The 10,359-nt window shown below is 32.0% G+C and overlaps 1 protein-coding gene across 1 annotated transcript in view; it reads left to right on the plus strand.

Annotated features, from left to right (window-relative positions):
* The window catches only part of LOC150104788 (helicase senataxin-like), a 28,962-nt gene extending 19,917 nt beyond the window's left edge, over positions 1–9,045 (plus strand). Inside the window, exon 2 of the mRNA XM_090395353.1 lies at positions 1,672–9,045. Coding sequence (XP_090251479.1) covers positions 1,698–6,479 — 4,782 coding nt within the window. The 5' untranslated portion in view covers positions 1,672–1,697 and the 3' untranslated portion in view covers positions 6,480–9,045. The remainder of the gene's footprint in view (positions 1–1,671) is intronic.
* Positions 9,046–10,359: the final 1,314 nt, after the last annotated feature.

Genomic DNA, 10,359 nt, shown 5'->3' on the forward strand with positions numbered 1-10,359 from the left:
CCTTTAAATTCCAATGTGAGCTGAAGAACTGTATATCTGGATATCGCGCGCTGTATAAAAAAATTAGTGAAATCATCATCGCAAAGTTTAATCACTGATTATATTGTCAGAAGAAAAAAAATCATCACAGAACAAGGGTGAAGCTAATTCTGTTTGTGAAGAACCATTTCCTTTACCATGCAGATCTGATGCGCTGACTCTCTCTTCTGGTGATGAAAGTGATTTTGCACCAGTTCGCAAACGTTGCTGAATATTGTCTAATAGCGATGATAATTCTGATGACAAAATGTTTAATAAAAAAAAAAAATTACTTTCCAATAAAATTAAATGAATGAAGCTTTAAAACAAACTTAGGCATTCTTATTTTGGTGAATTTTCATGAGCTTTTTTTATGCGATTTTAGATTTATTTTAATTCATTGCTTCGGTTTTATGTGATTTTAGAAAATTATAGAACATATCCCTGTTTTTTTTTTTTTTTTTTTTTTTTTTTTTTTTTTTTTTTTTCCAATGTAAGTTTTGGTCTTTTTTGTGCAATTTTTTCTGTGGAACGTATCTACTGCATAAAAAGAGACCCGACTGTACTTGGTTTAATCCTTTATCGTAGTGTAAGCAAATAAAATTTGCACCTGAAGTATTTTCAAGACTGGGGCAACTCAAATATAGAAGCTGATGACTTCACATCACTTGCCTTAGTATCCCATAATGTAAAGCAACATATCCTTATGGGTATGTCTCATCAATGGGAGCCAGACCCAGAAGTGATACCAAGGTCGAAGTAATCAGAAGTCATAATTTCTTATATGAGTAGCCAAAAGGTGTCATAAGGATAAGTGCTTTGCATTATGGGATACTAAGTGCAGCGATGTGAAGTCATCAGTTTCTATATATTAGTTGCCCCAGTCCTGAAAATACTTCAGGCGCAAACTTTGTTTGCTTACACTTGGATAAAGGATTAAACAGTATGTAATTTCTTGGTATCTTTAATTAAAATTTTTTTTTGACCCACCACATAATTTTTTTTAGCTTCAAAATCAGCTGTTTTTAATTTTCTGCAAACTTTAGATTAAACACTTACAAATTGAGGAAATGTTTTTCCTAGAAGAAATGCTTCAATCAGTGCAGTTTTGGCAATATTCCACTACATGTTTAAATGAAACTCTCACAAAAAAAAAAAAAAAAAAATCAAACTTGTGGATTCAACCTAGCATAGAGTACAAAATGGAAAAAAGAGCACTCCGAATACTTAAAACCAGTGGCTCCCATATTGAAAAAAAAAATTAATTTTTCTGAAAATAAAAATAAGAAATCAAAAATTACTCATATTGATCATTAAAATATCAGTAAAACATTAGAAATCGTACTTAATGTATTGGAAATGAATTGCGATTAATTTTAATATTCTATTAAGCAGCTGCTGAATAAAAATGGCCACCATAATTAATAGAATGCTAGGAAAATCTAAAAACTATATTTTCTTCCATCTTTGGGGTAACCAAATAGCTCACTTTCATCAAAATACAAAATTATGCAGCTTCAATTTAATTTGATTTCACATGGAATAAAACATTTTCTAAAAATAATGGTAATGTATAACTTATCACAAAAGTGTTTCATTTATGCAATTGACACCTAGGTTTTTGCATTGAATATCCACCGTTTATTTTTATAGGTCTGTTTATCCTTATATGAAGAAATATGGATCCAATCTCTGCAGTGCATAATTGGTGTTTACTTCGAACTGGCAGCGTTGCTAGTGCATGCACAATACTACTACAAAAGAAAAAATGTGTACTTGGAAGAAAGTCATTTCGCCTGTTAAAGAATGCACCTTATGTTTCACGCCGCCATGCTTATTTCAAGCGGAATTTAAAGAATAAATGGTTTGTTAAGGACTTGGGCACAATAAATGGCACTTATGTGAATAGGGTAAAAATTAAAAAAAACTACTTGCATCCTTTGGAAGTTGGTGATATCATAAGTTTGGGACTTCCGAAAGCAATTACTAACCTGGATTTTGAATTTATTTTACAAAACAGATGCACAGAAGCAGATTTGAAAAATATGAATTGTTCCTCCATAATTTCTAGCGCTTTAAATGACACTCAACAAACTAGACTCTCCAGTACAGCGGACAGTTCTCACATCTTACTCTTACAAAGTGCCTCTAAAAATGTCAAGAACAAAAAAAAAGTTGTTAAAAAAAAGAAAAAAAGAAGAAAAAATAAAAATGGTTCAGGCATTGGCTTATCTAAGCAACAGGTAATTTATGAAACTGCTGATGACTTTTCAAGCAGCTACAAAAACAATATTAATAATGATTGTTGTGCCAAACATGATTTTAAAATTTTGCAGGAAGAATCAGGTGATATTTCTGATTCCAGTACTAAAACTTTGGAAGAATTCCAGATGGAGGAACCACTTGATCCTGTCCAGTATGAAGAATGTTCAGTATCAAATACACAACTAATGAATCGCATTGTTTGGGCAGAGAGTAGAGAAGAAAGTGATAGTGATTCAAAACCAGTTCTGTATTCAGGAAGTGATGAAGCAGATTCTCAAAAATTAAAAATAATCACAGATAGTGAGGATGAAACTGAAAATTCACCAAAACTTAGCATATGTGCAAAATTAGGAAATCATGTCAGGGCTTATAATTCAGAGGTAGCATCTGTTTTGATTTCATCTGATGACTCCAATCTGTCTGGGTATAGTACAGATGTTATAGAACATAATGATTTTACAGATATAAAGACAGACTCATTGGATCCATTATACATTGCACCATTTAAAAATTCTGCCCAAAACAATCCAGAACCATTTTTATTGGAATCCACTGTGCAAAATAATGAAGATAGTGATTCTTCAGATATTCAAATATTGGAAGTATTTGAATGCAAACCTGCTCAAAAATCAGAGTTACACCTGATAAAAAGGAATAAGGAGGACAATGATGATTTGGACTCAAAAAAACAAGAACATTGTAACTTTTCTGAAATAATCTCTAAGATAAATTATCATAGTAACAATTTAGAAGGTAAACCAATACATGGCATCACCATAAGTAACACTGAAGAAGAAAATGAAGTAGAAAAAAGAAAATCAAAGTTAAGAACTATTGTGAAACAAGAAAGGACACGTATTGGAATTCCAGTATGTGAACAGAAACCTGCTTGTGAAAAAATAAGTGAGAAACTGGATGTTAAAGAAAAACTTAAAACAAAATCTGTTATAGAATGTGACCAGTCATGCCAGGATTATGATATTTCCAAAATTAAAGAAGATGGAAACTTTCAGTGTACTATGTACAATAAAAAGAAAATGAAAAAAGCAAAAATTGACAGGTTCAAATTTAGTTCCAGAATGTCATTTCTAACTGAAGAGAATCCAAAGAAACCACTTGTAAGGAAACCATTAATGAAAGGTAAATTTTTAAAATATAAAACAAAATTTCTAAGTAACAGTTGTGCTTCTGCAGCTCATCAGATTAAATGTGTAAAAACTTCAGAAACAAAGTCAATGAAATGTGCAAATTTAGAACCAAGCTATGACCGTCAACAGCATACTGTCTTAAATTCTGGAAGCTCTGGGTTAACATTGCATCCCAGCTCTGTTAATAATTCTGCATTCTTTAAAAATTCAGAAAATACACAGTCATATTCTGTGCCACAGTATGATCTATCGTACTCGTTTCCAGTAGTTTCAGATTACACTGGGTATCATTTTTCTCAAAAAATGACATTACTTAATGATGTGCATTTTCAAAAGTTTTTGACAGATAATTATCTCAATCTAAAAAAGGCAGTAGAATCAGTCTTAGACAGTTCTAGAAGAGCAGTGGATAACGAATATACTGATACTCTATCTCTGTCTACTAAATCAACAACAGTTCAAAATTCAGATATCCTACCAAGTATCCAGCAAGGAAAAGCAGATAATCACACTAAAGAATATTCCTTGCCATCTGAATCAGAACCACTCAGATTTCAATCATTTGATGATATTGTAACAAACAATTATGTAGCACTTAAAAAGGCAGTAGATGCTGTTTCATTATCAAGAAATACACAATCAAGACTGAGTGATAATTATTTCAGTTCTCCATTGAGGCATGCTCATTTATCACAACAGAAAAATCCTGATATCAGAAATGACCATATTCTTCATTATAAAATTAACACCAATGGTTCTGACCTTTACAGAACTTTTGCTCATACAAAATTTATGAATTCAGCTTCCTCTGATTACATTCTAAGAGAGATTTTATCATGGAATGTATTTTGGCTTGAAGAGCAGTTGCAAACATCCTCACCACCACCATTGTTAACAAAAGTTCCTAGAAAAGTTCAGCTTTCCTATAGTACATTTGAAGAGTATATTGATACCTATTATCCCTTGTTACTTCTTGAAGGTTGGGAATCTGTTTATCAGAATTGGAGAAGACAAAGGCATATTGTGGGAAATTTGTTTACTATAACTTCATATTTTGCTTCTGATGATATAATCACGCTCTATTGTGAAACTCGTATTAGTTGTCATGAGGTGTTTGATATCTTTCTTCCTAGACAAGGACATTTAGTTACTCTTGATCTTCATTTGTGTTCATCAAAATATATTTCGAAAGTGTTTGGTTATGTTTCACACCAAACACTGCATAAAATAGAAAATGGTCAGTCATCCACTTCTAATTTATTCATTGCAAATGAGATGGCAGTTGTATTCTCTATAGTCATCAAGATTAAAAAACAGGAATTTGATCCAACTAAACTTGTTCAAATTGAAATTGTGGCACAATTAAATTCTCATCTTCATTCTTTTCATGCCCTTTTTCATCTTCATACCTCATCTTTAGTTGGAGAAATCCTAAAGCCTCGAGAGAATGCTAGATTAGACAGAGGCCAGAATAGTAGCAAGGAACCGAAAGCATTTGGAAACTTTAACAGTTGTCAAAAATCTGCCATTATTGGAATTGCAAATTCACTTCTGGACCCACATTCTGATGAGCATATTACATTTCTACATGGGGCACCAAAATCTGGAAAAACATATACTATAATTGGACTAGTTCAACAACTACTTAATCAATGTAGCACTCACATGCGAATTTTAATAACTGCATCATCTCATACAGCAGTAGATGAAATTGGTCGTAAACTGACCTCTTTAAAAAATGCAATTCAGCCAAAAGGTGAAGCAGACAAATTACGTTTTGTAAGAATTGGTCATGTTAATCAGATTCATCCTGAACTTCGAGGCTATTCTTTGGATGAGTTGGTAACCTCGAATTTAAAAAGGAATGACAGACATGAAGTGGATAAATGTGATGCTGAAATAAATATTATAGAAGATAAAATCCACACTATTGAGCACAATATTTCATTAGCTAAGGACGGAGTTATGTCAGCCAACAATCTACAGCAGTTACAAAGTGATCTAGCTCAGAGTCGTTATCAACTTGAACTTCAACAACAAAAAAAAGAAATTTTAAAAGAAAGAAGTATACATATTGAAAAAAACATTTTTGACATGCAGATGGATCTTATACTTAATGCTGATATCATTCTTTGTCCTTTACCTGATTGTCGTCATGATGTTTTATTAAAAGCCTTTGATAAAAATAATTCCCTGTTTAGTTGCTGTATTGTGGATGATGCTACTCTGATTACAGAACCAGAGGTTTTGGTGCCTCTTCTCTATGGTATTAATAAATTACTACTCATAGGAGATCCTCAGCAGCATTCTGCTTATGTGCTTTCTGCCACTGCAGCTGAAAATGGATATCAGCTGTCGCTATTTGAAAGAATGTTTAGATATTTTATAGAAATTGGTAAAGCTAGTCCTGTTTATATACTCGCAGAACAGTATAGTCTTCATCCAGAGATATGGGCATTTCCTTTTCAGTACTTTTATTCTGGAAAACTAATAACACCAATAATTGTTGACAAGAAACATCAAAATTTTCCTTTAAAGCCATATGTATTATTTGATATTTCAGAACAAGAAGATGAGACCAGTATCACAGCATCAGGTATTAGTGTATTATCTGCAAAATTTATTTCACGCCTTTTACTTCAGATTCTGGATATAGTTCCAAAACACTGTACTATAGGTGTTATTTTACCAGATCAAGAACATTGTAAATTCTACATAGAACAACTTCATGGAATCATATCCAGATATAAGATTGATCTTAATACTGTAGAAGGATTTTGTAATCGAGAAATAGATGTTTCTATTTTTACATGCTTTAACCTGTTTTCATTTAAAAATTCTTCCCTTCTTCACAGGAAGAAATTTAATGTTGCTATTACTAGGGGACAGCAGTCACTGATTATTTGTGGCTGTTTGAGTTCTTTGCAAAATCACAGTCATTGGAAGGCTCTTCTATGTAATGCATATCAGCGGGGGCATGTATTTTCTTTGTCACTGAAGACTTCATCTGTTGATTTAAAACACTTACTTACTGAATGTCCCACCTAACTCAATTTTATTACAAAATCAAATTATACAGAGGTTATATTTCTGTATTTGTTATACATACTGTACATATAAAGTTCCTTGTATTTTTAGATGCCAGATTATTACCTGTACATATGTATATAGATTTTTTTTTAATTTGAAGTCTGTGTTATGTGCATGTGTGGGAGACAGCATTTTTGTATTCTGATCATTATTATAAAATTAAAGAAACATGAAGATCACATACATATGTCACTTAAACAATGTACTGTTATCACAGTTTGCTTATCTAGAAATTGTATTGTCTGCTACATGCCCTACATGGTATTCTCATCTGATTAATAGCTATTATATTTTGAGAAATTTTGTCCTGTCAGTGCTAGTCTGCAGCTCATTTGTTTGTTCACCAAAAGTTGGGTAATTATGCAACCAACTCCTTGTGTATTGGCTCAACATTTAAAAATAATTATTATTATAAGTATATTTTAGTGCTCCAGTTTACAGTTAATTGCAAATTCTTTGGTCCTTGTGTTAAGAATGTGAGAAGTGTACTAACAAAAGTAATGTAGAAAAAGTTTAAATCCACTTAAAATTGCAGGTTTTATTATATAGAACTTGTAGTATATCTACCTCATTTGTAAGCCAGACTTGTTTTCCATTTGTTTATTTTAACCATTGACAGTTGGTATGGAATCTGTTGATGCGATTCAGTGATTTGACTATTCCAACACCTTTGGCACAATTAAGGAAATATCCTATAATCCTTTGTGTTATATAATACTTAAATATTTTATTTAGCTCTAGTCAAAAAGCTTTAAATATGATTGCTTTAGTTGAGTGGACCTTTCACACACAGTAACTAAGGCTTGCCATTCATATTGTGTTGTCGATCTTCATTCATTCATCCAGTTTTTATTAAATTATTATTTCTCATCTCATAGTTTATTGGTTTGGAAAACCTCTCACTATAAGAAGGTTCAGTTTTTGTAATGCTTAGTGGTATGAGTTTTTCGAGCCTATAGTACACCAGTACTTTATTTTGATTGGTTGGGGTTTTATTGGTGGAAAGGCACCTGAAGCTACTGCGTCATGACTGTGATTCAAGCAGTAGACAAGTTGGCTGTTTATCCTCCCTTTTTTAATGTTGAGACAAAAACATTTGGTCCTGAAAAGGTTTGATTTTGATAATTTCTTTGAGCATGATTCGCTCTTCTGGACATTGAACTATCATACTTTCCATATTATAGAAATCTCTTAACCTAGAAAATTTTTAAAGTAATTAATATTTGCATTTAGCATAATATATTTAACTGCAATGACTATTTATTATGCATCATTCCAGTTCAGTTGTATATAGTATTTATCCTGTATATTTTTACTTGGTTATAGTATATGATACATACAAAAAGTGTTTCAATTTTTATCCGATTTAAAACTTGAATACTTATTTAATTTCATTCTTAAAAAATTATATAAAATCAGTGATATGTGCAGATGTCCATTGATTGCCTTCTCTCCCTCCCCACACAAATACAAAAGGAAAAAAAAAAAAAAACTGTTCCAATATCACTATCTATGTACAGGTATACTGCTAAAGAAGTATACCTGTACATAGATAGTGTGTGTACCAAAATGATATAGTACACTGATTTCTAATTTTAATGGATTTCATTAGTGTAGAATTATTTGTTTCCAAGCATACTCATGATGGCTCTTTTTTAATGAACTTTTTCTTGTGTGCTGTTATCAGGCTACCAATCTAATAGCAAAAATTAGATTGGTAGCCATATAGGTTAAAATGACCCAACTTAGGATTACTATTCATCATTTTAGTGCATTGTTGATTTTTTAGGAGTTTGCAGTAAGAAAGGCCCTTTGAATCTCCTGCCTGCAAATGTGACTGATGTACAAAAACTTGTACACATATAAAAATCGTTCAGTGAGATCGAGGAAAAATGTAATGTCATGCTATTTCCAGTATTCTTATAATACAAGTAATCATAATTATAATACAGCTAATATGACAGTATGAAAAATTGTATAAGGAGAATGAACATTATACTTGAAAAATTAATGAAAACTTCTTGACAAAGAACAGTCACTTATTTAATTAAAATGACATTACCAAATAGCAGACAATGCAGTTTCAAAATATGTAACATACTACAAAATTTAATTACAAATGGTTATCAATATAGTTGTAAATTTATATATGTGAATACCTTCTAGCATGTTTTATTTAAGAGGTTACATGATTATATGACCTCTTAATAAAAGAGCACTTAATATACACAGTGCTTAAAATAAGACAGTGCCATCCCGCTTCTTTCCACAAAAGCCTTAAACAATTTTCCTTCCTGTGTTTGCCTGTTTCAAGCACTAATCATACATTATTGTATCTTGAAACATTGTTCTTTAAATTTTCTGTACATCGAATTTTTGTATGTCTAGTCTTTAATGATAAAACCTCCTCAGCTTTGCCAAAAATGCATTCATTGTATGTTTGATCTATTTTTATTGTTGTTGTTATACCTGCTAGACTCAATTTTTTATATATTTGTACAAAATAAAGCTATACCTTTTTTGATGTGTTTGTCTTGCTGATTCAAATAGGGTTGATAACCACACAGCTCACAAAATATTAGCATGTGATATTGCATGAAAACTTAAATAAGATTAACCTCTCATACAGGTAAGGTAATAAAAACAGAATAATGAATAAATATGTCTGTGCTGTACATTTTGTTTGACCAAAATACACTAGCCTGCATAAATGAGTAACAGTGCCGACCCTAGGCTGAGAGAAAAGTACACGTCTTTTTGTGAAGGTTAAAATGGAACAATTTGGGTTTAAGGTACTGTAGATTTGCTTTGCTTGGAATTTTGGCAATATGTTTAGAAGCTTCACATGTAAGGAATACTGGTACCACACAATCAGAAATTCATTCTGATTGTGTGGTATTCATTCTATAGTTTAGTTTGGTGGTTGTTACATACCACACAATCAGAATAGTAATAGGGCCGGATCCCACAATAAAAGAAAAATTTTTAAAAAAAACTAGAAAATTTTCCAAAAATCTTTTCCTAATTAAAATTGTTATTTTTTTATTTATGTTGTGTCGTGTCTTCTATTTCTATATTATTTATGAATTAGCGGTCACATAAGGCCATGATTCCCTATAGCTCTCGGGAATCGTGGCCGCTGTGAATGCAAGGCGAACCAGGTCAGGCTTGGGCTGGGCCAGAGCAGATCATGGTATCATGTATTGGCGATCACTGCAGATGCTCTCAGTCATATGCTATGTGTAGAGTCTATTCTTAGATCGTAAACTCACCCCCCCCCTGCGCCACTGGTAGATGAACTTCGTTGTCTAGTGTGGTAACACTACCATGTTTATTGGAGGCCTTTTAAGAGTTCCATGTTCAGTTCTAGAACTATTTTTGCATTATCTTACTCTTATCCTATCCATAACACTAATATTAACGAGCTACAGACTAATAGCCTTTCATGGATAGATTTCACATTAAAAAAAATAACTAATAATTGAGCTGTCATGCTCTTCCCTCTGATTCTTATGTTTAGGACAAACTGCACAATCAAGTTGAAAGCATTATGACGGCCTATATATTCATTTAACATGCTAAAATTCTATCTGCATTCTGTAAAGATTTTCCACTATCAAGTATGTTCTCTCCATGCACATTTGTCAGTTTCGGATACTATTTATACTATTTATAATCTCATTTAGGTACTTGAATTGAGAGAAAGATTCTGACATATCACATGTTAGAATCGAACATAGAGAAAGATTCTAACATCACATGTTAAAATGTGTGTTGCCCAGGTATGATAGTGACGAGCTGAGCAGAAAAGCAATAATACTGAATAGCATAATAGCTA

Source organism: Typopeltis vanoorti, chromosome 7, assembly GCF_054136105.1.
Source record: "Typopeltis vanoorti isolate ZY-2024b chromosome 7, IOZ_Tvanoo_1.0, whole genome shotgun sequence".
Classification (NCBI taxonomy): Eukaryota; Metazoa; Arthropoda; class Arachnida; order Uropygi; family Thelyphonidae; genus Typopeltis; species Typopeltis vanoorti.